Below are 27,336 nucleotides of genomic sequence, written 5' to 3'. Positions count from 1 at the left end.
CTGAGTGCTGATGCTAAGTTAGCACTGATGTTGCTTGGGCATGGGTGCTTTAAGGGCTGATGCTGGGTGCAAAAGAGGAAACAAGTACAGAGAGAGTGAGGGTTTTCCCGGGACCTGGGTATGCGGGGCTTGAGCTCAGGTCTTCCTGATTTTCTTAAGTTCACCCTTTCTTTTAACTTGCCCTTATTCCCATCTGGAGCTCCTGGAGGAAGAGGAAGATGAGAGCCCCTCCCTGCCTCCCAGGGAGACCAACACTCCCCAGCCATTTGCTAATCTAGTTCTCTGGCTCACCCCTCCTTTCCATCCCTTCCCCTCCACACCCCCTGCGCCCCCACCCCCTTGCAGTTTCAGCTTCTCCCTTTGCAGCTTCCAGGAGCCATCTTCCCCAGGAGGGCAAAGCCCACAATGGAGAGCCTCTCAGTCAAGGCAGCACAATGTCAGCCTTTGTGTGTGTGTGTGTGTGTGTGTGTGTGTGTCTGCCCAGCTGCCTACCCAGAACAAAAGACACAGACAGCATAGCTTCCATATGCTGAGGCCAGGCTCACGTCCTGAGGCAGGGGCCTGGGGTGATGGTGGTGGTCTGTGGCAGTGATGTGAGGGTGAGGTGAGGGGGTGGATATGGGTGGTGGGTGGATGGGATATCTCTCTTCCAGAAGGGTCTGGGGCTATAGAGTGCCAGGCAGATCTTTCCACTGGCTTCCTGTCTTGAAGAGTTTGCCAGCATCTCCGAGGCTTCTAGATTTTTGGCTAGCCCCAGGCTTCCTCTGGAGGAGCCCCAGATCATTGTGTGCTACTTCTGCAATGCTTAAGGTTCTGGGGTGAGAGGTGGTGGGATGTTTGTAACTGCCACTATCAGGCTTTCAGCCTTGGTGGACCAGTCCGTAAAATGGTAATCTATGAGGCAAAAGGAGCCAAAGCGGGCAAGAGTAAAGTAAATGGTATTATTGGGGAGAAAGACTGGGGCAGGGACAGAGTTTCAGTAGGAAGCCTCAGAGGCCTCTTGGGAGAGATCAGAAGGGGTCAGGAATTGGAGGATGCCTCAGTGATTTCAGTGGAATGGGGCAGCCTCCTCTGCTAACTGACAGTGGGGGAGGGGGAGCTGGCTTGGGGATGGGGCCTGTCCTCTCTGGCTTTTCCAGGCCCAAATCTGAAAGTCTGTTTATCTGTATCACCTCAGACCATGAGCTGCTATCTGTTGATCACCTACAGGATGCCTGGCGCTGTGGGACAGCAGCCCTGACAGATGGGAAGGCTGGAAGGGGGGTGTGCTCAGGAGGTGGGGTCTGAGTTGTTGGCCAGTCCCTCCTCCAGCTCCCCAAGGCCAAAGAGGAAGAGGCCCCCCCCCCCCCCCCCCCGCCTCAGACTAACGGGGCAGCTCCCGCCTCCACCTCCCTGAACATCTGTTTCTTTTCAGGGTGGGGGTGGGGTGAGAAGAAAGAGTGTGAGGGGGACCAGGGGCTCCAATTGCAGCTTTCAGCCCTCTCTCTCGGTAACTGAAGGCAGCTTCCCAGGAGCAGGCAAGCACAAAGGGGGCTTTCAGGGGCCATCCCGCCAGGCCATCATCAAGCGATTGCTTTAGTTCCCTGGCCTCTTAACAGCTCCTCAAAGCCACTCAATCAGCAATTACCCGGTCTCAGGAGCAGGAGAACAGACGCCAGGCTGGGGGACAGGAGTGGGGGAGGGACCCACAAGGAGAGCCAATCCTAGAGAAAAAGCTGAAACCCCAAAGAGAAGACAAAGCCCTTTGCTTCTTTGCCCATCTCCTGTACCAGACTCAGCTGGTAGAGGCTCAGGGCTTAAGAGACAGGTTTGAGATCTGGGACCAGGAAGAGAGAGAGAGAGAGAGAGAGAGAGAGAGAGAGAGAGAGAGAGAGAGAGAGAGAGTTTGTGCATATGTCTCTGTCCCTATTTTGAGAACTTCAGAGAATAAGAGACACCCCTCTCTCATCTGGGGTCCCAAGGGGTCTCTGTCCTGTCTGACCACACTCTGGACACAGTGCTCTGGGCCTGCCCCTTGGATGTGCTAAGCTCTGGGCCAGAGTGACTTCTGCAAGGGCCCTGGGAAATCAGAGCTGGATAGGTTGAGTCTTCAGGGGACTTCGCTGATGTCCCCTTGAGGGATCATTTATCAGAGTTCTGGGCTCCGTGTGTGAAAACAGCTTTAAAAATGTCAGCCTGTGCTGCCTAGCTGCCAGGGATGTCTGTGGTGAAGGGCCATAAGGGAGGTTCCCAAGGTAGGTTTGGGACGGATGTTGTCCTAGGATATCACCAAGATTATCTCTTGCTTCCCATTGCAACTCCTGCCATTAAGTGCCTGGTACTATTCGGTAGTATGGACCAATGAGTGCCGAATGAACATCCCAAGGAAGGAATGAGTGAGTGAGCTCCACAGCCAAAGTCAGCACTTATTCCTTCCATAGGCCCGGCCTGCGTAAGTGTGGACTAACAAAGGTATGGCAGGGAACTGGGAGTTCTGAGGTGTGCATGCTCCCTGCCCCCCACTGTCTTTAGTCATAATGTCACCAGTAACTTCCAGGGCCCCCGGGGACCACGGAGTGTCATTTACCCACAGTTCTTAGAGGCCATCCTGACTCCTAGCAAGTGCTCCATACACTCAATAAATATTAGACGTGATTGGTCCCACACGTTTTCTTTATACTTTTTCACATAGATTTAATTCTTTTAAAATGAGCTTGAAGCCGGTTAACCATGATACCACTAAGGAACCGAATGTCAAGATCAGAAGATATATGCTTTGGGCTCAGTGTTTCTTTTCCACTGAGATGTATTTGTGTGCTAAATACACACTTTTTTTTTTTTTTTCAACTAAACTTGTGCTGTTATTTTGAAAATGAGTTGGAATGCAGCCAGGCTGCATTTTTAGACATTCCATCAAACAAGCCACAGGCAAATTTCTTTGGGTGTGTCTTTTCCTGTGCTTGAGGTGGTGGTGGGGGGACTTCTTTAGCATCTCTGGAGGCATGGCCCTGGGTCCTTAGGATAAACCAGACTCTTCTTCTAGTACTTTACCCACAACCCTTTTGGGGGCCTTTCTCACACTGCGTCTTCTATGTTTATTTGTAAATCAAACTGACATTTTTGTCTGTGACTGTCTCACAGGAGAAAGGCTGCACAGACTCACACGCAGGTTTGGACAACGAGATTCGGGTGGCCTGACTCAGAATATAAACCAGGCTGCCTGTGCACCTCTCACGCTCAGGAGGCCTGGGGGAGGGGACCCCTCCAAGAGGCAGTGATTCTCTCAGAGCCACTGACACTGAGGGGGAATGGTTGCTGGTCCTCAGGGGCCTGCGTCTGTCATCTGCCCAGGACAACCATCGGGGTGGATCTGCTACACTCCAGAGCTCGACTGGTAACCCGGAGAGCCCTGGCAGGGGCCATTCCTGGATGTTTGCAACGAGGGCGTCAGAGGTCTAACCCTGCAGACCCTAAGGAGCTTCTGGGGGTGGGGTGCTGTCACAGCCATGTCCCCATCACCTCCATGTCCTGAGAATAGGCTCAGGAAAATGGGCCAGAGGCTGGCGATATGGTTCAGGGTTAAAATTCTCACCCAGCAAGTGGGGGAACCTGGGGTTCCATTCCCAGGACCAGAGAGAGAGAGATTTGAGAGAAGTCACAGACAGCCCCTCCCTATGAATCGGCTGGAGCTGTCCTAAGCCCTAGGCTGATGCAGAAACACAGTTCCCATGGTTGTCAAGAAGCATGGAAGAAAGCCATCTAGAATCAGGGTCCTGTGTTCCTGGTAATTACAGAGTGGCAAAGCTATATGTCTGGGGTCTCTTGGTGACACTTAAAAGCTCAGGGATGTGGCTATTTACCAACAGCTAGGCAAACACTTTAATGACAGTACAGAGTGCAAGGAGCACACTGGGGATGGGTGCCCTCTCACGCCCTGTTCTCAGTGTCTTTTCAGGCACCCTCGTCTCTGAGATGCCGGGGTTCTAGTGACAGCCTCTTGGAACCTGGGTTCTCTGTGGTGGTCCTAAAGCCAAAGGTTTGGTAAGCTGAAAGCCCCGGACTCCTACCCTGTGGCTTTTCTGGGGCCTGTGAGGAGCCAGGTGCTGCATGGCTCGACTTTGTCTTGCTCAGTGTGAAGGGCTACTAAGGACTCTCTAGTCACAGGGTCACTGGGAGATCCTGTGGCTCCCACGGAGGTCTCCGGCATCATACCACACGCCGTTCAAACGAACACGTCCCCCATCACAGCCCTCCGGAGTCATGCGACCATCATCCTAACATGTGTAACCAAAGTCCTGTGGGGCTTGGGAGGGTGTGAAGAATGTAGAAGTGTGGAGGGGGATGGGGAATAACTTTAGTTTCTAGAGCATTTATTCTTTAAAGGTGAGCTTGATTCCCCCTCCCTTCTCTTTTTTTTTTTTTTTAAGAAACTCCACTTAGAGGAGTTTGGTTCCCTTAGATGTCTCATTGGACAGAGCAGAAGACTTTTCTAGAAAGTTCCATAGGTGGCTTTGGGATAGTATAGAAATAAAGCCCAGACCCAGCTCTACGGGCAGGCACAGTGTGGCATCTGGGCCCCAAACTAAGGAGCTAGAATCTCAGACTATTGCACCTGTGTGAACTCCAGGATAGTCTTGGATTTCCTACTCTACCTCCTCCCCACCCCCAACCCCCGTGCTTGGATTGTGAGTGTCGCTGGTGTAAGTGCTGCTGAGACTGAACCCCAGGACCCATGCATGCTCAGTAAGTACTCTTATCTGCTGATTTGTGTCTCTAGCCCATTCTTTAGTCAGTCTTCATCTCAGCTCCAAGATTCCTCCATGAGTCAGAGTTACTGAGAACATGCACAATGGGAGGAGGGTTCTGGAAACTGTAGGGGACCAGGCCTGAGTAGAGACCTCATGTGGTCCAGACCCCATTCATTCTGGGGCAAACTCCGAGCTGGGCTGAGAGGTGGTGGTGGCAGGCCCATGAATGACTGCCGGATAGCTTCGCCAACCCCTTTAGTCTCCACAGCACTAGCCAAGGAAGGAAAGAAGGAAAGATGGGAGAAGAAAGGAGGAAGAGGAGGAGGAGGGAGAGAAAGAGGAGGATGGCTGTGCAATGAGAAGCTGTTCATCCATTCACCCCCATTTGGTAGCAGCCACTACCTTTTAGGCACCGGGTCCTTGTGGCCCTCACCTGGGAGTCAGAGATTTCCGAGGGCTTCTCAGTCAGACTGCTGCTCTCAGCTGGGATGAGGTCGTTATACTTGGTGACGTCTTCATCAGAGTAATGTAGGCTGCCTGGACTGGGCCTGGGAGGAGACCTAGGGAGAGAAGGGAGTGGGGCTGAGAGGTGGCCTCAAACAGGTCTGGAGGAACACAGGCCACCAGCCCCTCCATCCTGGGCTCCTCCTTGTGACCACACTGTGTCAGCCTGGGCCTTAGAGAGAGAGGCTTGGAGCAAGAGAAAATAAGATGTCACTATAATACCCTTGAATACACAGGGCAAATGGTATGTGTATCTGTGTGCCTGAGCAAATACATGCATGTGCAAACATTACTGTGACCAGTTCAGCTTGCATCTGGTTTGGTGAAAACAGATTTTTTTTTTTCATTCCCACAGGGGCACAGAATATGCAGGCCTCTATTTGTGAGTCCTATGAGTAGGAAGGGCAGGGGGACAAGGGGAGGTGTGGCCATGGGAGAAATGCTCCCTTGTTCCACATAGCAGGCCCGGGAGCCTGCTCAGTGGGGCTGTGGCAGCCATGCCAGGCTTGGGTGAGTTTAACCACTGCTTCAAATGCCTCTTTCTTTGGAAGGCTGCATTGGCGAGGGATGAGAGCCTGCCTGCTCTGCCCACAGCCGTCCCCTCAACCCCCGTGGAGAAGTACACATGGCTTATCCTTGCAAGAGGAGACAGAGAGCAGCTTTGTGAATTCCCTCAGAGAGGATGCTGCCCCCTCACCGCAGCACTCTTCCCCCCCCCCCAGCCTGCCGTCTCCACTGAGCCGTGAATGTCAATATGGCTGAGGCTGGAGACAGGAGTCCCTCTGGCTGTAGCTCCGAACTCCCGAACTTCCTTGAGCTTCTTGGAGCATAAAACTGCCGGATCCTATCAGAGGAGTACCAGGTGGGGCCCAGGAACATCCCCTGTTCTTCTGAATGAGCAGCCTGGTGGCCACAGGGAAGAATGTCCAGGAGAGACTGGAGTAAGAAACCAGGAATGGGAGTTGGCTCCTACCAATGGCATCTACTTTTTTCACTGCTTTGAGCTTTTGAGAAAGGATCCAGTGTAATAAAGGCTGGCCTGAAACTCTACGGGACTCAGATGACCTTTAAGGACTGATCCCCAGGGCTCTGTCCCCACCAAGTACCTGCCAGGATTATGGTATACACCACCACATCCAGTGGTGTTAGGGACCAAACCCAGGGCTTCACACCTGGTGGGCAAGCTCTCTGCCAGCTGAGCTATACCCTAAGGCCTTTCCATGCTAACTGCTCCCAGAGGTCAAAAGATGGGTACAACAAGATCCTGACTTATTCCAACAGAAGTAAGCCAAGCCTGGGGAAGAAGGTTTTCACTCTCCCCTTGCTAAGGGAGGGCATAAGCAATGGGGCACTTCTTACTGAGGTGCCTAGGCTCTGTTCAGCTTACCTCTGGGGTGAATGGCCATCTATAAGGCCAGTTACTACCAGTGACTCTGTGGCCAGTGCTACTGACGCCAAATAACTACAGGTTAGCTTCTGTATGTTTCTGCATTCTGCAGTTACTGGCAGAGACTCTTAGTACTCACCTCCTCGTGGATGTCCTAACGTTCCCTAAGTTGTGGCTGGGTCTGGTGGGACTAACACAAACCCCTGGGCATCTTGCTGGGGTCCCACCTCCTGCTGACCATCGCCAGCCCTGACGCTTGGATGCTATTTCCCAGGATCGGGAAGACTCCATGCTCCTTCCCAGCCATTACTTCGGGCTTTGGTGCATGGCCCTCAAGCCTCCCCCACATGCAGGGACAGTACCTGGTGTACAAGCCATTCTTCCTGCAGAAAGAGTTCTTCACAGATAGCCGCCGGTTGTTGAGTTCCAGAGCGGGAAAACTGCTTTCGTCCAAGCTCAGCATCTCCCCGTGGCCGAGGGCTCCTGACTTGGTATTGCCTCCTGAGGGCGGGGTAGGGATAGGGGAGTGGTACCTGTCAGATCACATGCCATCCTTTTCAGATCCGTTCTCTCCCTTTTCTTGCTTATTAGCATCAAGAACCAGACCAGAGCCTGAGGTTGTGTGGAGGAATTCCTGGCTGCCCTACCTGAGAAGGGGTATTGCCAGGAAAGAGACCTGCCCAGCCCTCAGACATGAAGGAGACCCTCAAGCGACAAGCCTACCACCGGTGGATGGAGGGCCACTCACCCGAGTCTGTCTTCTTGGAGTACTTCTTGCTCTGACCTCGGATGATGAGTACAAAGATCAGGAGGAGGATGAAGATGAGGCCCACAAGGGCGATGACCACCAAGAACCACCATTCCTCATAGAAGGGGCTGGCCTTTTGGGCTGCAATAGGGGTGCACTGTCAGGACCAGAGTGCTCAGTACTCTCCTGCCCACAGACTCCTATTCCATCTGGGGTTCACCGCCCGCTAATGGGCATTATGGGTAGGTGGGGGTCTGTGCACTCTAAAAGTTCCAGCTTTGATCTGCAGGCAAAGTTTTGCCTGGTGGACTGTTTTGAGAAAAGTTTTATGGTTTAATTAAGAATTCCACGGATTTATTTAAAGAGTGCTGGGATTGATTAACGATGTCTGCCAAGGGATCAAGAAGGAAGAATAGCAGTACATTAGCTCTTTTCCTGCTTTTGCTCTCTTGCCTTGGGGAAAAGGACTTTCATAGACAGACTAATTTGTATGGGGAAATATGCCTCTCTGGCCTTTAGGATGCCTGAGAGAACTTCCCTCAAAGTTGTAGTGAATTGTTTTTTTTTTAAACCAATGGCAGAAAGCTAGGGAAGTTGGGAGAGAGGTCAGGAATGCGTTTTTAAAATGCCTTGCCTGTGAGCCTCCCTTTCTATCGAAGTACCCCACCCCTTACTTTGCTTGCTGCACCCAGAAACTCCTAATCCAGGCTGCAGCCAATGAGGGGCTGGTTCTATTATTTTCATCTGGGACTCTTTGCATTTGATAATTTGGTGCTATCTCTTTCGGCATAGGAGCAGGGATATGGGTGGAAAACCGAGCTGGGTTGCTAATGCCCAACCAGAGAGGAGAATTGCAATTTTGAGTTGAGTTTCTGCCTTCATGTTCAAAGTGGTCAGTAACTGACCAGGGCCATGGCTGTGTAGACCTAGTGCCCTGTATGAACCCAGAGATGAGCTGGATGGGAGGAATGAAAGAAGGGGAAGGGCGGGTCAGTGAACATGGCCCACCTACGGGTGGCTTCCATGGGAACATGCTTTATGGCCTGGCTGGCAACTTCCCCTGGAGCTGTGAACTGCTGTAGGCCTGGGACCCAGAGCCCATGGTTAGAGGGGACTGAGAGACAGTGCATTTGGATGACCACCTTGGTACTTCTGCTGCCCAGTGTCTGCCTTCTTTCTCCACTGCCCCAAATGTCACTAGGCTCTTCTGTAAACACTCTGACCTGTCACCCTATAGGCAGGTACCTGGCACAGACTGGGAGGGGCTGCTGGGAGTGCCAAAGCCATAGTCATTGACTGCGATGACCCGGAAGTCGTAGCTCACGCCTGGCTTCAGGATGTCCATGCTGAAGGTATAGGAAGTCACCTCCTTGGGGATGTCCTTGATGAGGATGTCCCAGAGCCCCTCATCTGAAGGAGCATAGAGAGGAGGCACCGTGAGGTGGAGGAGCCTCAGAGCCCACATGATCTGGTTCTAGCTGCACTTCCTTGAGTGTGGGTCCTGTCTGGTCAGGGGCTCAATGCTATGCCTGAGCATGGCTCTTAGGGAGGTCTCAGAGACAGAAACCTTCTAAGAGGGGGTAGGATGCCTCTTAACCTTTTCTTTAAATTTAAAACATCTGTAAAGCATTTTAAAAATGTTTTATGCAGTAAAATGTACTATGCAGTAAATTCTCTGACAACCAAACCAACATAGGCTAAACACCTGATCTGAGAAACTAAACTCTAAAACTGACATATCTATGAACTTAGCACTCTGGAGGTCAAGGAAAGAGGTTCCTAAGTTTGAGATCAGCCTGAGAGACATAGTGAGACCTAAAAGAAAAAAAAAATCCAAAATGCCTTCTAGAGGTTGAGGCCTCCTGCCTGCTGTTTATACTCACCCCCCCCTTCACTGTACCCACATACAAACAAAGGAAGAGGTCTGGGCGTTGAGACCAAGCCAGAAGCTGCTGGAAAGTCCCTCAGTGGCCTTGGCCTCCATCCCCAGAGTCAGCAGATGTGGGGGCCCAGTTCACAGGCCCGCCAGTTCCAGACTGAAGCTCTCCCTGGCTCTGCTCTGCCTGACAGCTCTCTGGCTTGAAACAATTGGTATGTTTAGCTTAGTTTGTGCTGCATGAAGCATAGCAATGCAGGGTATTTAGTACCACCAAGGCTATTTTATTGTGAAGAGCTTGTAAGCATGGTGGGAACAGATGGAGGGGATAGGCAGCCCAAAGGAGGGGAGACAGCCATCTCTGAAAAACAACCCACTTTCTAACAGTTTTAAGGTTTGTCTTAGCATTCTCATGGTTCACTCTCCTGTCCCTCTCTTTCCCACAATCCTGTCTTCCCTGGAACTGTTGGCTTCGGTCCTTCATGCTCTGTCATGGAATGCTGGCTCAGTCCTTCCTCCATTCCACCTGTGTGTACTAAGTCCCAACCTCCAAACTTGGAAGGGCTCATGCTGGCTCATGCTGGGCCTCCCAGGGAATGCTGGAAAATCAACGGGCTCCAGGGCCAGCATCCACAGCCTAGCTACCAGGTTGGCCAACTTGGGTGGAGTAAGCAGGCACAGGCCTTGGTGAGGAGATGCACACAGAGGCCTCTGGGCTAACTCAACAGCCGGCAAAGGAGGTCCAGGCAGGGCCATCTGCAGTTGGGAGACAGCCAGCACCTCCTGCGGCGTGGGCGAAGTGGTGTATCTGAATTTGCTAGATACGCAGCTACTGTGGCTATGATGGTTAGTGTAAGGTTAGGGCAATGGTGGCGGCTTCCAGGATCTCCTGGAATAATTAACTCTTTGTTATCGGGGTGAGGGGCACCCAGCCACCCTGAGGAAGGTACAACCTGTGGTAGGGGGTGTTCAATTCTTCGTAAGTGTTATGGGGAAATGGCTCAGCCAGAAAACTGCCTGCCCTGCAAGTGTAAAGATCGGAGTCTGGTCCCTGGAGCCCCAGGTTTTTATTTTAAAGTTGGATACGGGTATAGTGGCAAACATTTGGGATCTCAGTGCTGGAGAGTTGGGAGGACCTCTGGGGCTTGCTCTCCAGCCAGCCTAGCTTAATTTGGTGAGTACCAGGCCAGTGAAAGACCCTGTCTCATAATACATGGTGGACAGCACCTAAGGTATTACAACTGAGGCTGATCTCATGCACACACACACACACACACACACACACACACACACACTCACAACTACTGATAGGGCTCCTACCTCTGACTGTAATTCCCATTTGGGGAGAGAGACTTGCCTTATCTTTCACAACTTCTATCTGCCTAGGCACAGATCCTCTGAATACCAAGAGCGGGCCCGTAGCAGCTCTTGGCTGACTTGGGCACCTCCGATTAGCTTGGAAACCTAGCAACAGAGGGAGCTGGAGCTTGCAGAGTAATGGGAAGCAGGTGCAGGGACGATAGTGAAACAGAAGCGGAGAGAGCAGCCCCCTCAGGAGTGACTTATCAGCTGCTCCTGGCCTGATGGCTTTGGAAGTTCTTGTGATTCGATTTCAGGCTTGACAGGAGAGGTCGGTAGGATGACAATAGCGAGTCACAAGTAGGACACGGGCATTTAACTAACATGAGCCGAACCCTTGTTCTTCTAGTTTCTCTGCAAGTGTGTGTGTGTGTGTGTGTGTGTGTGTGTGTGTGTGCTTATGAACACACTCTTGTGTGTGGTGGTCACAGGGGAATGTTGTGTGTCTTTGTTAACTGCACTTGAGACAGTGCCTCACTGAAACCAAAGCTTGCCGACTCTAGCCAGCAGACTCTGGGGGTCCTCTCATTTTCATCTGCTCAGTGCTGGGATTATAGATGTGCACCTCCATGTATGGCTTTTCTATGGGGGGGATGTAAATGGGGTCCTCGTGTCTGCAACATTTCACTGATGAGGGCCACTTCCCCAGCCCCTCCTCTGGCTTCTTGAACCATCTTTAGCCGTAGTCAGCCTTAGTTGGTCCATACGAGGGAATTCCCTGAGGAGAAAGCATATCTTCTACTCCCCACCTCTAGTTTCATTTGCAACAGCATGTGTACCTTCAAGGATGGAGGATAGAAACAAGCCCACGGGTAAGGAGAGGAGGAGGGCAGGAAGTGGGCCACGGAAGGAAGACAGCCCACCCTGGGGAGGGGTGTACCTGAAGGCCTGGCCTCTATTACGTAGCGTGTGATGGGTCCTTTGCCAGGATCTCCGCTGGACCAGTGGATGGCGATGGCTGAGCTGTACCGTACGATGATTGGCACACCTGGTGGTCCTGGAGCACCTGCAAACATCCCGTAGTGTAGAAGGGCATCTGTGGAGCCAAGAGTGGCCTCCCTTTCCAACAGCCTGTGCTGGTGTAGGGGGCTGGGCAACCAGATCAACTCTAGCCATTGAGCTTCTGGGACCCTGCAAATACGAGGTCTGAGGAGTTTATCTCGGGCCAGGCCTGCCAGGATGTGACTGCTGTCCCCTCCTGCTATTCCTACACCCCACATTCTGAATCTCAGTGCAAGGCCGGGTGTACATGACGGCTCTGGGGTGAGCTCAAGAGCTGAGTCAGACCAAGGCATTTAAATCTAGCCAGAACTTATTACAAGGCCCATTCATGGAATCCTTCAGGGGTGCCTCAGTTTGCCCATCTGCAAGGGCCTTGCTGAAGAAAATCCTGAAAGGAGATACCATGGTGGGCAGCAGGGGGGAATGGACTGCTGGTGGGATGTGCCCAGAGAGATAAAGGTCTGGATGAGGGGGCTGAACTCTCCTACCCCCAACATGTGTGTGCTGTTAGGCTGGGTGTAGAGCAAGCAGGCTTGGGCTCTAGGAAGCCTAAAGAGGAGAACTTGGCAGGAGGTGTCTAGCAGACTGAGACATTGGAGAAGGGAGGTAGAATAGCAGACAGGAGGCAACTTGTGCTCTGAGAGGACTGGGCCAGCTATCTGTCTATACAGCATCCCAGCTGACTGGGCGTGTTCCAGTCAGCCTGGTACCTTCCCTGAGACTCTTGCCATGTGTGGGCCCCACCGAGCCTGTTTCCCACTAGACATGGAGCTCACCTTTCCTAGAGCCTAGCACTCAGTAGATGCTTCCTATGAGCTCACAGTACCAGGGGCTGAGGCAGTGGTGTGTGCATGAGTGCAGGCTGGTGGCCTCTGGATGCCTGATAGGAAGAGAACGTGAGTCCAGCATCTCAGCAAAGCCGTCCAGAGCCCAGGAGGACCCTTCAACCCAGACATAAGGCCAGAGATTTCTCACACAGTTGGAGTCCCCATATCCACTTCTGAAGGTGCAGTTTCGGAGGGCCTCATTTTCTTTCTCATTCCTTTCTTTAAGGAGCATCCTGACTGTAGCACATGAAGGGGAGACACAACCTGAGACTGGGGTGCAGGCCGAGGTGGCCTTAGGAGTCCTTGCTTTGCACTGTGTATAGGACATCACTTAGGGCGGAGGGAAGGGCTGCCTCTGGCTTTCCCGGTAAGTCAAGGACAGCTGGACTGGGTGTTGTCTCTTGTCAACCCTGCTTACCTACACCAGCTGGGTAAAGGTTGGTTTTCTTGGTATCCTCCATCCCTCTTCTACTTCCTGTCCAACGCTTTCCCTATCCCGCCCCACAGACTCCACACTGGAACTCGTTACACCCTAAGCCAGAACAGGCTGCACTCAGTGGCCTGCTATCTGCCAGCCCTCTTCCAGCTTCTAGATCCCAGGAGGTCGCAGGCGAGAAGCAGAGCTGGGATAGCTGGGACAGCAGCCTGCCATGGTCCTGAGAATCACTCTATCTCTGAGTGAGACACAAGGGCGTGGGGGGGGAGGACATAAACCCACTAGCAGGTAGAAGGCAAGAGGACCTGGGCTCCTCAGCCTCTTCCCTCTTCCAGCCCATGCTCTGGAGAAAGACCAGAGTCTGCTGTCGGCTGTGGTGCAGGGAGGGGAAGGAGGTGGACTTCTGGAGGAAGTCGGGCTGCGTTCCTCCTCAAGAGAGGGGTCAGGGCAGCAGGGTTGCCTAGGAGGTGGTTTTTATGTTCAGCAAGGGAAAACCTGAACCCGTGACAAGGCCTGTGGAGACTAAACCCAGGGTCCTGGGTGGAAAGTGGGAAGGAGCAGAGGTCAGGGGCAGTGAAAGAAAGGATTAGGGAGGGATCCCAAGAGTGGGGCACTGATACAGAAATCCAAAGTGGCCTTCTATGTGCAAAAGCAGCTGGGAAAGCTGGTGGCACACGTCTTTAGTCCTAGCACCTGGAAGGCGGAGGTAGGCAGATCTCTGAGTTCTAGGCCAGCCTGGTCTACAGAGTGAGTTCCAGGACAGCCAGGGCTACTCAGAGAAACTCTGTCTTGAAAATGGGAGAAAGTGGGTGTTGGGTATTAGGGAAGGCTATGAGGAGGTTGGCCATTCATCAGAGAGGTACTGGAGGTGCCAGTGTCATCACCAGAGGAGATGGCTACATCTCGTGGAAACTCTGTGTCCCCCCAGGGAGTGTACAATTGGACAAGAGCTGCGGGTGATTCTTCTGCATCTAGCTCTGAGAGCCCTGTTCCCACCAGCTAACTGTAGCCCCTACCCACGCTCTTCCTCACAGGGGTGGAGGGAGGGGGCAGTATGGGGAGGTGGTTCTGGCCAGGCTGGGGGTCTGGATGCCTGCCAGGCTGCATCATTCCTGGTCTATGCTTCAGATCTAGCTCTGGACCCCATGGGCTCCCTCCTACTTGGAGGCCTGAGGATGTGCACAGGGCAGTGTAGCATCTCTCCTACCTTCTCCAGGGCCCGTGGTGATGTTGGCTTCAATCTCAGGCCCATAGGTGAAGGTCTTCGCTTTGATGCGGAAACGATAGGTCATGCCCTCCGCCAGGTCCTTCACCTTCAGCCACAGTGGGCTGTTCCCCTTGACGTCCACTGTCACGATCTTGCTGACCCCTGTAGGGAAGAACCATGGGTAGGGGCTACAGGGCCATCAAGGCCATTGGCAGCTACTGGGCAGAGGTGACAGTTGTGGCCTTCATTCCTGGAAATCAGCTGTCACTCAAGCCCACAGGCTGCCAATGCCGTGTCAGGAGCATGGCTCTGTCAATGAGCTCAGAAAGAAAGGGCTCCATAGTTAAAGTACCCGGAGGGAAACCATGCCCTGTCTGCCCGTCCCAGAATAGCCACGAAGTCTCCATCTTATCTCACTTCTATGCCACCCATCAGCACCCTCTGGGAAGGTCTGCGAAGAGACCTCCAGAACTGGAGCTGGATGGTACCTAGTGACTGCTCCAGCTCCTACTCCAGGCCCAGTGCCAGCTCTGTGCTGCTCTGGGCCAGTGAGAGCCTAGCTCCAGGAGCCCCTGTACCATTTGGCATTCAGGGTTGAAGGAGGGATGCTTCAGCCCCTCAGGTTATGGCAGCTAGGGGCAGGATGGGGGCTTTGACTGTGCGCTCTGTGCTTTCCCTAAGTGTCCCTGAGAGCCAAATAAGGAGAGAGCACCAAACACGCAGTAGGTACTTTATTTACTTAAATTTATTTATTTATGCATTTATTTTATTTTGTTTTTTTGGTTTTTTGTGTAGCCCTGGCTGCCCTGGAACTTGCTCTGTAGCCCAGGCTGACTTCGAACTCGAGATCCACCTGCCTCTGCCTCCTGAGTGCTGGGATTAAAGGCGTGTGACACCACTGCCTGGCAAATTTTTAAATTTTTATCTTACATGTATGGATACTCTGCTTGCATGGATGTCTGGGTAGCACTTGCATTACATGCCTGGTGTCCAAGGAGGCTTAAGAGGTCACTGGATTCCCTGAAACTGGAGTGACAGACAGTTGTGAGCTGCCTTGTAGGCGTTTAGGAAATGGTCCTCTGGAACAGCAGCTAGTACCCTAAATTGCTAAGTCATATCTGTAGGCTCTATTTATTTTTGATGTGGGGTCTCTACTAACTCAAACTGGTCTTGAACTTGCTATAGAGCTAAGGATGACCCTGAACTCCAGATCTCCCTGCCGCCACCTCCTGAGTGCTGAAATTATGGGCATGAGCCACCATGGCTAGCTTTTGTGGTGCTGAGATGGAACCCAGGACTCTGCATACCAGGCAAGCCCTCTTGCAGTGGAGACACACCTTTAACCCCTTTCATTTATCAAGTGAGTCCTCTTTGATAGTGCTGGCCTAGACCTTGGCTTTCTTTATAAGGAAATGAGGTACCCTGACCTGCTGCAGAGCTGTGGCACATGCTAAATGGTGATCCTTACTCAGGAAGCTGTGAGAACACAGATTTTAAACCCTGATGGAATAAGATCACAAGAGGTCAAGTAGTCCGTTTCTCCAAGTAGGAGGTCCCCGGATAGACCAGGTAGAAGCCACTGGGACCTCAGCTTGTCTCGGTCCCTTGCATCTTGACTTCTTGACTTCTGACCTAGCCCTGCTCCTTCCTGTATCTCTTCCTGGGACTTGCCTCCCACTTAGTTCTGACACAGCCCAGATCTGAAGGATGGGGTGCTGGCACCCAGATAATGGCAAGAAAGACCAAGGACCATTGTTTTCACCCTGACCCAGAATTGACCCAGAACTGCTGGCTGCCTTATTCTTACCAGGCTCCAGTGCTGGGAGGAGTATGTGTGGCTGTGTGTGTGTGTGTGTGTGGGTGGGTGGGTGGGGAGGTGACCACAGAAGTGGTCACTTCCTGCCACCAAGGTGTCACCTCTAGGGCAGTCTCATTCTGTGGTAAGGAGAGCCAGGCATTGAGAAGCCCAGTCCCTTTCTTGCCTGTAAGTCCCCTGTTCTCTTATGATGGCTGTGGGCATCTAACAATGGCAACTTCTGGGGACTTCTGCTCATCCCTGGCTCATTCCTGTCAGCTGGCCTTGGGTTAGCCTGGCATTGGGCTAGAGGTGGAGCAGGGTCTTGGTTGGGGGCCTGGGAAGAGTAGTGGCTGAGAGGACAGTGCAAATGGTGTGGGCTAGGACAGTCATTTTCAGGGCAGGAGTGTGGTGACTTCTCGCTCTCACACAGCTTCCTGGGGAGATGCTCCCAGGCTTTCATTTGATCTCTAAAGGGGTCCCTGACCCTCCAAAGGGAGTATGCGAAGAACTCTGAGGCTTGGAAGGGGGCCAGATGGCATGAGAACATCCCAGGACTCTTTTCTTCAGAGTGCTGTCCATTCTTGTAGTAACTATATTTTGTTTGGATTCCCTCTTGCTCTTCCTGATTCAGTTTATCAAACAGGAAGACTATGATAAAGGTCCCCTGCCAGCCGGGTGTGGTGGTGCACTCCTGTGATCCCAGTACATAGGAGGAAGAAACAGTTGGATGTTTGTGAGTTCAAGGCCAGCCTGGTCTACAGAGTGAGTCTAGGACAGCCAAATCTATACAGAGAAACCCTGCCTCAAAAAACCAACCAACCAACCAACCAATAAATAAATAAATAAATAAATAAAGGTTCCCTGCCTGCATAGGCGATGGCAGCTTTATGATGCTATTTTGACTTTTCTCTCAGAAACATCCCATCCCTGAGCTAAGCCTCAGTCTCCCCTGAGAGGAAGAGTCTCATCACATCTAACTTTGGAGTGATGACCTTGATATGGTCTCTATGTGCAAACCAGCTTTTGAAAGGGGAAAATTCAGGCTACGTGGGAGGGCCCCACTTACCATCCACTGGGGTGCAGGGCTCATAGACCAGCCTGTAGCCCTCAAGAGGACCATTGGGGAACTGTGGGGCTTCCCAGGACACATTCACTGAGGTTGTGGTCAGCTCGCTGAACTTGACCGAGCCTGGGGCGCTGGGGGCTGTGGAGAGACAGAAAAATGGTTTTTCTGTTTTTCTCTTTCTGTGGACGTTCAAAGCCTCAGGTCCGGCTCCAAGCAACTAGCGGGAGCCTTTGGGTCCATGCCCGGGAAGAAGAGAGAGTGAGGCTAGGCACAAAAGGAAGGCAGGAAGGGTCAACCAAGGCCCTGAACCCTCTCCCCTCCTCCCCTGACGTCATTAGCACTCAGTTGCCTAATATCAGAGGCTCTGGCACTAGGAGAAAAGCCCTCCTTAAAGACAGAAAGTCTGGACTCCCTTCTATGTGGCTCTGAGCCCTGGCTAGAATCATGGGACCAGTCACTGTATCACAATGGGTGACCCCCAAGTGTCATTGTGGGTCAAGATCATTTCCTGGCACTGTGGGGTGTGTCTTTCGGCATCTCTGCTAGAGTAGGTGGGGAAGCCTCCGCCTCGGATACCGAGTGGGTGCTAAACAAGAACTCCCGGGGATATGGCCTTCCTTTCATCCCTGGGCTGCAGGGCTTGTCAAAGAGACACCATGCTGTCAGGAGGAGCCAGGCCAAGGAAGCCAGATCCTCTGGAAGAGATATTTTCTTGTTCTGAGATCCCTGGGGTAACTCTGAAAACACAGGGATGGAAGATTTCTAGTGTGTGGTGGGAGGGGGGTGGGGCGGGGGCGGGCCGGCAAAGAGGCAAGACAGGAAGTGCGCACCCCGCCCCCCCCACTGCCCCAGCATCCCAAGCTGGTTGGGTGGATGGCCAGGCTATTATTGTCCAGTGCTGCCTCCCATGAAGCCAGAACTAATCTCGACAGTTTCCGGCTCCTTCTCCCTGGCTCTCTTTGAAGGATGGAGGTGAACTCAGGGTTCTTTCCTGCCCTCCCCCTCAACACGCTTGGGGTTAGAAGGACATGGGACAGGACATTCTGTTCTAAGGCTACAGCACCGGAAGCTTCTAGGCTCCTGGGGGCTCATATCCGTACCAGCGACAATGATGGAGTGTTATGGAGATGGGCAGGCAGGCAGATGGATTGGCTAGCACACCCAAGCTCAGCCTCTGGCTGACCAGGGGAAGCCAGTGGAGGGAAAGGCACCCCAGGAACTGGGGTTTGTCCCAGAGATGATCCCGGTTAAAAACTGTCTCTGGTAGCTTGCTTTTTACAACTCCTTAAGACTAGTGGGATCCATAGCAAGGAATACATCAAGCTGGAAAATCTGCTTTCTGGAGGCCTTCTGTTTCCACAGGCAACTGGTTCTAACAACAACAACAAAACATCTGAGGCTGCTTGTCTCATATAAAATGGTATCACTTCAGCATCTAAGCTACAAACATCCTTCTGTGTGCCCCTGTCTTCTGTGGTGTTGGCAGTTAAACCCAGCACATCTCTCTCAGGTCAGGCAAGCGCTGTACCACTCAGATACCCTCCAGCCCTTCCCATACACCAGGTTACTTACGATTCCCATAGTTTTTATTCAGTGTCGTCTGTACATATTCAGCATGGACACACTTGTTATTTGGTACTGTTTGTACAGACACATTTTCGTTCATTAGCTTGGTTTTGTTTTTTCAAGAGAGTGTTTCTCTGTGTAGCCTTGGCTGTCCTGGACTCACCTTATAGACCAGGCTGGCCTCGAGCTCACAGAGATTTGCCTGCCTGAGTGCTGGGATTACAGGCAGAAGCAACTTGGGGGAATAGTTTTCTTTTTTGGTTGGTTGAATCTGCAGATACGGATTTCATGGATTTGAAGGGCTGACTGTTCAAATCCACTTGGGGGCGAGGGAGGGAAAAGGAGGGAACCAAAAATTCCTGAATTCTCTCAGATGTCCTCTGTTCTGACATCTGTCCTTTTCCCTATGACCTACCAGTGGACCCTGAGCAAAAGCCACCTTTTCTGGGGTGCCCCTGGATTGTTATAAAACAGAAGTGACATTGCACTGCCAACTCCTGGGACTTCTGTGGGGGACCCGGTGTGACACTGAGTAAAAAGTGGCTTTGGATACCCCAGAACAAGAGGATCTGCACCCTCACTCCCTCCTCCATCATGTCTGTGTCTAGTCCTCATCTGGCCTCTCTGTCTCTGGCTTCTCCCTCCAGTCTCTCAGCCCAGATGGCAGAGCCAGTTTTTCAAAACATAAAAAGATCTAATTATTATTATTATTTTTTAGAAAACAATTATTTACTTATTTTTATTTCATATGCATTGGTGTTTTGTCTACATGTATGTGTGTGTGGAGGCAGAAGATCCCCTGGGACTAGATTTACAGACAGTTAGGAGCCATGTGGGTGCTGGGACTTGAACCCATTCCCTTCGGAAGAGCAGCCAGTGCTCTTAACCACTGAGTCAGCTCAAGATCTAATTCCTTATTTATTTATTTATTATGTTTACACTGTTCTGTCTGCATGTCAGAAGAAGGCATGGGAGCTCATTATAGATGTTTGTGAGCCGCCATGTGGTTGCATGGAATTGAACTCAGGATCTCTGGAAGAGCAGCCAGTGTGCTTGACCTCTGAGCCATCTCTCCAGCCCCCAAGATCTAATTCTTAATACCCCCTCCTCTGCCTGTATCTCCCCACCACACTTAATACAAATCGCCATCCTCCAGACCCTTGGAGATTCCAGTCACTTTCTTGTCAGCACCGGGTTCTGTTCCTTTAATCCCCTCTGACTTCCAGGCCTCTGTACCTGTTGGCCCTCTGATGGAAACCCTGCTTCCTGCTCTGATTCCAGAACTTCCCACAGCTGCTCTCCTCTCACTCAAATCTCAGTTCAGGTGCAGCCGTCCTGGCCAGGCCTATGCAAAGCGATCCACGCCCTTAGCTCACCTCTCCTGGCCACCATCTCAGCCAGCTCACCTGCGCTTCTGTATGGCCTGAGGCCCTCGCCGGGACACAGACTTACTGTGTTTTCACTGTTGCATCACCAGCGTGAAGCAAAGTGTGGGCTCTCTGAAGATAGTGAACATCTCGGTGGGAGGAACAAAGGCTCGGAGATGAGAGAACAAAAGAAGAGAGAACAAAAGGAAGGAGGAGGAAGGCTGGGGAGTGGTGGCTATCCCAAAGTCCCAGGCGGGCAGGACTCAGGTGAGATCTAGGGGGCTTTCTCAAGGTCCCACAGAGTTTTACTTTTCTGGACACACAGAGCCATTTTGCAGGCTGGGCTCCCTCTCACGCAGGAAATCTGGAAGTGGGACCTGGGTACCCGAACCCAGCTTCCGGGCTGCATGGGACATCTCTGAGGCGTGGTCCTCTTGTCCTCACAAGCTGACCTCTCCGAGACTCCTCCCTACCTGCTTGCTGAGTCTGGCCCCGGGTGGGGGTGCTCCGTGGCCCATCCCCCGCAGCGTTGAAGGCCGCCACGCTGACCATGTAGGCCGTGTAGCCAGTCAGGTTCTTGAGTTTCACACTGTTCTCGGCCAGGAAAAGTGTCTTCACCTTCTCAGTGAGGTTCCTCCGCTGGACTTCCCAGAAATAAATCTGTGGGAACCAATGATTGTGGGGTTGAGAGGGGTGAAGAATTATAGGCCTCCCCTCTGTCTCTGTTTCAGGGTTCAGAGACACCTTTGCTTTCAACCTGGAAACCATGGAAGTGGCTAAGAGCTATTTGAGAAAGATTCCAGAACTTTTCCTTTTAGTAGCCAATACATATCCTCTGCTAGACTGTAAACTGCATCCCCTGTAGATCTTGGTTCACCGTGGCTGCTGCCTGTCGCATGTAACACAGACATGTCAGCCTGAGAATAGAAAGCTGAGTCTCACGAGCCTGAGCTGGAGAGGGGAGAACAATCGTGGGCTCTGCTTCATGTGTGGGGCCCAAGAGCCAATAGCATGGCAATGCCAGGGGGCTGGTGAGGAGCAGAGAGCCTCCGAGCTGCCCTTCCTATAGGCCACATGCACCTATGTACACACATACACACACACTACATTTTGCAAAGCTCCTGGTGGTCCAATTTGATACATGCCAGGTGTGCCAGTTTGCAAAGTCCGCTGCAGGGGAAGGCTGGTCTAAGATGGTTTTTGGGTGGAAGCTGAATTCCGATGGCACCATTTGCTAACCACATGACTCGGTTGGGCACTATTTCTCTCCTCTGCGGAGAGGTTAAGGATACCCGCTTTCAGGGTGATCCTGAGGGCTGTAGGCTGTAAGGACTGAAGAAGAGGGAGCTGTGTTTCTCTCGGGAACCAGTGAACTTCTAAAGATACTCATGCCTGTGGAAGATTTTAGGTACTCAATGCATCAGGAGCTGCGTGTGCAGCCCCAGGCACCTTGTAATGAGCTCTTAAGCTCACACAGATGATTCCCAAACTACATTAAGAATGTCGAGCTGCAACCCTCCACAGTCCCAAACCTTGCACAGGATTGCAGATCATTTGGCGCCACCTGCTGCCTGAAGAGGTTTCTGCATGATATTGGCTTTTCATTTCCTCCATACCAATAAAAGTGAGAAGGAGCTAATAAAAGTGTCCACCCACAGCATGTGCAACCAGCAGCTAGGACATCTTGTTACTACTGAGGCGTTGCTTTTCTACAACCTTGCTTCCCTTTCCTTTGACTCTTTTTATATGGGCAGTTGAGGTCTTCATTCATAAAAATCACTGATCCACTCAGTCGTCCTCAGACTGTGAGAACCCAACAGACACAAAGCTTCTGCTGGGTTCAGTTAGGGGAAAGCTCAAGGCTAGCTTTACGGGTCTGCACACCCCCTGAACATCAACAGTTTGTTGAGCATGCTCAGAGAACTGCTGGATTTTTCTAGCTAGGGGGGAGGGACAGATGGATTCCTGGCGTCTCCTTTGATGTGCAGAAGGGGCTGGAACAGCAAAGGAGCCTGAGGCAGGGGGGTGATGGGCAGTGTGAGGAGAAACAGGCTGAAGAATTCCATGTTTCAACTGTGCAAGGCAGACTGCTGTGGGGACAGGCGGGACAAAGCCTGTGATGGGCCGACGAAGAACAGGACAGATTTATCAGCAACCTCAGCAGGGTGAGATTTAGGGGGGCAGGATGAGAGAGAACCTACTTGAGGGTTTGGAAAAGAGAATAAAGGAGCAAAATTGTCTTTGATTTCTTTCTCCTCCTCCTTCCCCTTCTCCCCTCCCTCCCTCCAGGTTTCTCTCCCTCTACTGAATGATTTTATGTATAATGTATCATTTCTGGGTATCACGGGGCATACTAAACTATGAGCAACCACTTTTCTGTTGAGCTATGTCGATGGCTCAGTGGTTAAGAGCACTTAGTGCTCTTGCAGAGGACCTGGGTTCAATTCCCAGCACCCACATGGCAGCTCCTGCATCTACCTCCTAAGTGCTAGGATTATAGGAAAGCCCCCATGCCTGTTGTTTTATGCCTGCTGGGATTTGAACCCCAGGAGTCAGGAAGGCTAGACAAGCTCTTTCATCAGCTGAGCCCCATCAAGCTCCCTGATGTTTTGATATCCATCCACTGTGGACCTTTGTTAAGCTAAGCTAATCGGCATCCATCACCTCACACAGTTACCTCTCTTGACGCATAGTGAGAACTTTAAAAAAAAAAAAAGAGATTTATTTAGTGTGTATACAGTGTTCTGGCTGCATGTCAGAGAGGGAATCAGATTCCATTACAGATGGTTGCAAGCCACCACCATGGTTGCTGGGAGTTGAACTCAGGACCCCTGGAAGAGCAGCCAGCACTCGTAACTGCTGAGTTATCTCTCTAGCTCTTCCACAGTGAGAACCTTCAAGAGCGAGCTTCTCAGGGGATTTCAGGTACACACTACAGTTTTATTGGGCACGGCTATCACACTAGCATACTGCAAGTTAGATCCAAGAACAGGCTCATCTTACATGCCTGGGTGTTATTTTTGTTTTTTTTTGAGATAATCTCACTCTGACTCAGGAAGGCCTGGGACTCACTATGTGGCCCTGTCTCAGCTGGGATTAAAGGTGTGCACCACCATGCTTGGATTAGTACCTGAATGTTATGTTCCTACTTTCTTTTTTGAGACAGGGTCTCTCTCTGTAGCCCTGGTTGGCTTGAATTCAGAGAGGCCAGCCTGTCCCTGTCTTCAGAGTGCTGGGATTAAAGGTGTGTGCCGCCATGGCTGGCTTGAAAGGTTTACCATCTGACCAGCATTTCTGCAGTCCCTCCCTGATCTGGCAACCACGGTCTACTTCCTGATTGTACAACTTTGACTATTCTATTTTGTTACCACTATCCCACAGAGTCTGATGAGTGAGGTCATGTATAAGTCAGGTCATGTGGTCCAGTCTTTCTGTGTTTGGCTTATTTCACTTAACGCAATGTCTTGTGGCTTCATATATATCTGTGGCAAGAAAACAACTGGATCTTTCCAAAAATAAGACAAATAAATGTCTAACAGGAACCTGGAAAGGTACCAGGCATTAGTAAACATGGGAACGTGGCAGGGATGTGAGTCTATACTACAACGACCAGCTGTGTACCATAACACATGCCTGTAATTCTAGCACTTGGGTGGTGGAGCAAGAAGATCAGGAGTTAAATGTCATTCTTAGCTACACAGTTCAAGACCAGCCTGGGTTACCTAAAACCCTGTCTCAAACAAAACAAGTGGCAAGGGCCTGTCCCATGTCTCCTACTGTGGTGGTGGTTATCAAAGTGTCAACAGATAATCAGCCCTATGGAGAGAAATTAGAGCCTCCTGTGTCATCCATAGAAATGTAAAATGGCGTAGCCACTGTGGGAAATGGTCTGGAGTTCTTCAAAGAAAATTAAGAATAGAATTACCATATGATGCAGCAATCTTGTTTCTGGGAATGTGTCCAAAAGTATTAAAATCAGCATCTTGAAGAAGACATTTACATTCCCGTGTTCGCTGCAGTAAGATCCACAATAGCCAAGCTGTAGGAAATCCAGGCACCCCGTCACACACATGTTATCCAGCACTTGGGAAGTGGAGGCTCACAAGTTCAAGGTCATCTTCTGAGACGCAGCTAGTTTCAAATCATCCTGAGCTAACGTTAGACTGTCTCAAAAACAAACAAACCCCCCAAACCCCCAAAAGCCTTTCTAAATATTTGTCAGTGGGTGAGCAGACACACGTGGTGCATGCGTGCACATACAACGGGGTATTATTTTGCTTTAAAAGGAGGGGAATCGGGCCACTTAGAGCAACATGAACCCACACCATCCTCTTGGAGTTCCGCACTGTCTTTAGATTGCTAAGAACACCTGATGGGATGTCACGGCTATGTAAGCAGTCACCACAGCACACCATCTAGGGACTAACAGGAAGATGTCTCCATGTTCAGTCTGGCCCAACATCCAATATTGATGATGCCCAACAGGTTGAACCCACAGGTACAGAGGAGACTGTGGGAACAGACAGCTGACGATCGCTGTTTGCTACACGCCCCTTTCCTTTTGCTCTCACTCCATTCCCAGTAGAGCACTGGGCTGGGGGACCAGGGAGGACTTGTTGTCTCCAACTATCATGGTGACACCAGTTGTCTCTCTCCATCTTTTTTTTTTTTTTTTCAGGAGGAGGGAGGCACTGCTGGGATGGATCCCAGGACCTTGTGCGTGATAAACAGTCGCTCATCTTCCCGGCCCTTTTTGTTTGTTTAGTTAATGACACAGTCTTACGTGGCCTGGGCTAGCCTTAGAACTAGCTATATGGTTGAGGAGGACTCTGAACTTTTGTTTGTTTGTTTTTTGAGACAAGGTTTCTCTGTGTAGCCTTAGCTGTTCTGGACCAGGCTGGCCTCGAACTTACAAAGATCTGCCTGCCTCTGCCTCTCTAGTGCCACCACCACCCGGCCTCTACCTTCAGAATCCTAGTGTTGGTGTGTATCACTACAACCAACTTAAAGATCTTGTTTATATTTTATTTTAAAATTTCAATTATGTTTACATGTGTGTGTATGTTCGTGTGTGTGACTGTACAGAGCGCAGGGTCAGAAGGTGTCAGAGCACCAGGAACAGGATTTCTAGCCAGTTGTGGGTGTTGAGAAAAACAGCAAGTCATCTTAACTAATGAGCCATCTCTCCAGTTTCACCCTTGTTAATTTGGAGTAAGAATCTTGCTAAGTTGGCCTTGAACCCACAGTTCTCCTGCCTCAACTCTGCTTTCTATTTCAGATGATAGGTATGTACTGCCATGCCTGGCCCAGTGGCTTTCTTTCCATCCATTCATCCATCCATCCATCCATCCATCCATCCATCCATCCATCCATCCATCCATCCATCCATTCATTTTTGAGACTATGTAGCTTTGGTTGGCCTTGAACTCATAATTCCTGTATCAGCCCCTCTTTTCCTCAGTACTTCAGTGGCTCTCCATCCATTCATTCATTCATTTGTCCATCCATCCATCCATCCATCCATCCATCCATCCATCCATCCATCCATTTTTGAGATTATGTAGGATTAGCTGGCCTTGAATTTATAATCCCCATTTCCCCCTCTGTTCTTGGATTACAGGCATGGACCACCATGGCCTAATAACTCACTTACTCACTCACTCAACTAATTAATTAATTAATTTCAATCAATTAATTAAAATTTGAGACTCACCCTGTATCCCTGGCTGGCCACAGCATATGTAGAACAGGTTGGCCTCAAGCTCACAGAGATCCACCTGCTTCTGCTTCCTGAGTACTGGGACTAAAGGCATGGGCCTCCATGGCTCTACCAGCTCTCTTCAAGGCCACCCTGACTATGTGTTTGTTTGCAGAGGACTAGCTGATCACAGTTTTTGGTTTTGCAGACCTCTCTGTCTCTGTTGCACCTATACAGGTCTGTTATGTGAAAGGTAGCCATGGCAATTCATAAACACACAGGCGTGGTTAGATCCCAACAAAACATTATTTATGCAAAGACAGTGGGCCAGATTTGACCTGTAGGCTATTATTGGCCAATCCTGTTAAACTGAGTTTTTTGTCATTTATTCCAGCATCTTTTTTTTTTTTTTTTTGCCTCCCCAGTGCTACCATCACAGGTGCACAGGTGTAGAGGTCACACCTGGTTTATGGGGTGCTACAGGTTTGGACCCAAGGCTTTGCGTCCAATCAGCTTGCTACATCTTAGCCCCCTCCAGCACCTTAGAAAAAGCCAACAAGAGCTGCAAATCAGCCGGCCTGCAATTCTCTCTTAACACTGCAGTAACTGCTCCCTGGGCTGCACTTGTTCTGTCTCTCGTCAGGAGTTGGCAATCCGAGTTTCCCTCTCCATAGAAGCATGAGTTCTCCTTTGTGTTCTGAGTCATCACTCAAGGTTTTATTCCAGGTCTCATTTGTGTCTTCTTTCTTTTGTTTTTCATCTGTGTCTGTGAAGGTACATCTAGCACCTTCTATGTGCTGAGCATGCCACAACAGTCCACACCTCATAAGCCCCACTCGAGGCTACAGCTTCATTGTCCCCCTGGGTGGCTAACAGATTTATTTGTTTATTGAGACAGGGTTTCTCTGTGTGACCCTGGCTGTCCTGGAACTCTGCAGACCAGGCTGGCCTCCAACTCAGAATGCCTGCCTCTGCCTCCCGAGCCCCGAGCACTGGGATTAAAGGTGTGCGACACCACCACCCAGCTGCAGATGTTCTGAAGTGAACACACAGGAAGTCAGACTCCAGGTCTCTCCAGCCTCCTCTTCTTCCTTCCCTGTGGCTGAGGTGCCATCTTCCTCTTGCTCCCTGGCTATGGCACTGTTCATGCTCCCTCAGGCCATGGTCATCTGTCAGGGTCTACCAGTCCCCTCCCTTCCCCCTGTTCTTCCAGGGACTCATGTAGGCCAGGCTGGGTTTGAACTTGCTATATGGTAAAGAATGATCTTGAACTTCTGATGCTTCTGCCTCCAACCCCTGAGTGCTGGGGTGTCGCAGGTGTGCGCCATCACAGCTGGATGCATGGTGCTGGGGATAGAACCCAGGGTTTTATACCTGCTAGGTAGGCACTCTGCCAGCTGAGCCCCACCCGCGCCCGGATGCTGATGTGGATGCAGCAGGCTTTGTCCATGGGCACTGGTGCCCCAGCACTGATTAGCACACATCCCAGAAGTAGCAAGTCCATCCCCGCAGTTGACGCCCAGGTCAGCGCTTCCCGGGAACAGCAGAAATCTGCTGCGTTCTGTACGGAACCTGGGCACCCACACGTTTCCTGGATCTGTATGCTAACTTGCCACTTCTAAACTTCAACAGTCTAGTGACTGCCATGCTGTGGCTGGCTCTGCCTGGCACCTCCTTTCCCTCCAGAGGCATATGCTATGAGTGCAATATTTGGATTTCCCAGCTGGCACTCCTGGGCAAAGCCTTGAGGGGTATCATCCATCTTCAG

At 51.1% G+C, this 27,336-nt stretch overlaps 1 protein-coding gene across 2 annotated transcripts in view; it reads right to left on the bottom strand.

Moving 5' to 3' along the window:
• Sdk2 (sidekick cell adhesion molecule 2) overlaps window positions 1-27,336 on the bottom strand; it is a 271,968-nt gene that overhangs the window by 7,912 nt on the left and 236,720 nt on the right. For both annotated transcript variants that reach the window (XM_060386445.1, XM_021634998.2), the window contains 8 exons: window positions 20,344-20,530; window positions 16,938-17,075; window positions 14,074-14,235; window positions 11,482-11,607; window positions 8,612-8,776; window positions 7,367-7,507; window positions 6,981-7,119; window positions 5,161-5,287 (listed from right to left, as the gene is read on the bottom strand). In XM_060386445.1, the coding sequence (XP_060242428.1) occupies window positions 5,161-5,287; window positions 6,981-7,119; window positions 7,367-7,507; window positions 8,612-8,776; window positions 11,482-11,607; window positions 14,074-14,235; window positions 16,938-17,075; window positions 20,344-20,530 (1,185 nt within the window). The remainder of the gene's footprint in view (window positions 1-5,160; window positions 5,288-6,980; window positions 7,120-7,366; window positions 7,508-8,611; window positions 8,777-11,481; window positions 11,608-14,073; window positions 14,236-16,937; window positions 17,076-20,343; window positions 20,531-27,336) is intronic.

This window comes from Meriones unguiculatus, chromosome 7 (genome assembly GCF_030254825.1).
Source record: "Meriones unguiculatus strain TT.TT164.6M chromosome 7, Bangor_MerUng_6.1, whole genome shotgun sequence".
In the NCBI taxonomy this organism is placed as follows: Eukaryota; Metazoa; Chordata; class Mammalia; order Rodentia; family Muridae; genus Meriones; species Meriones unguiculatus.
This window is presented reverse-complemented; position numbering and strand designations above follow the sequence as displayed.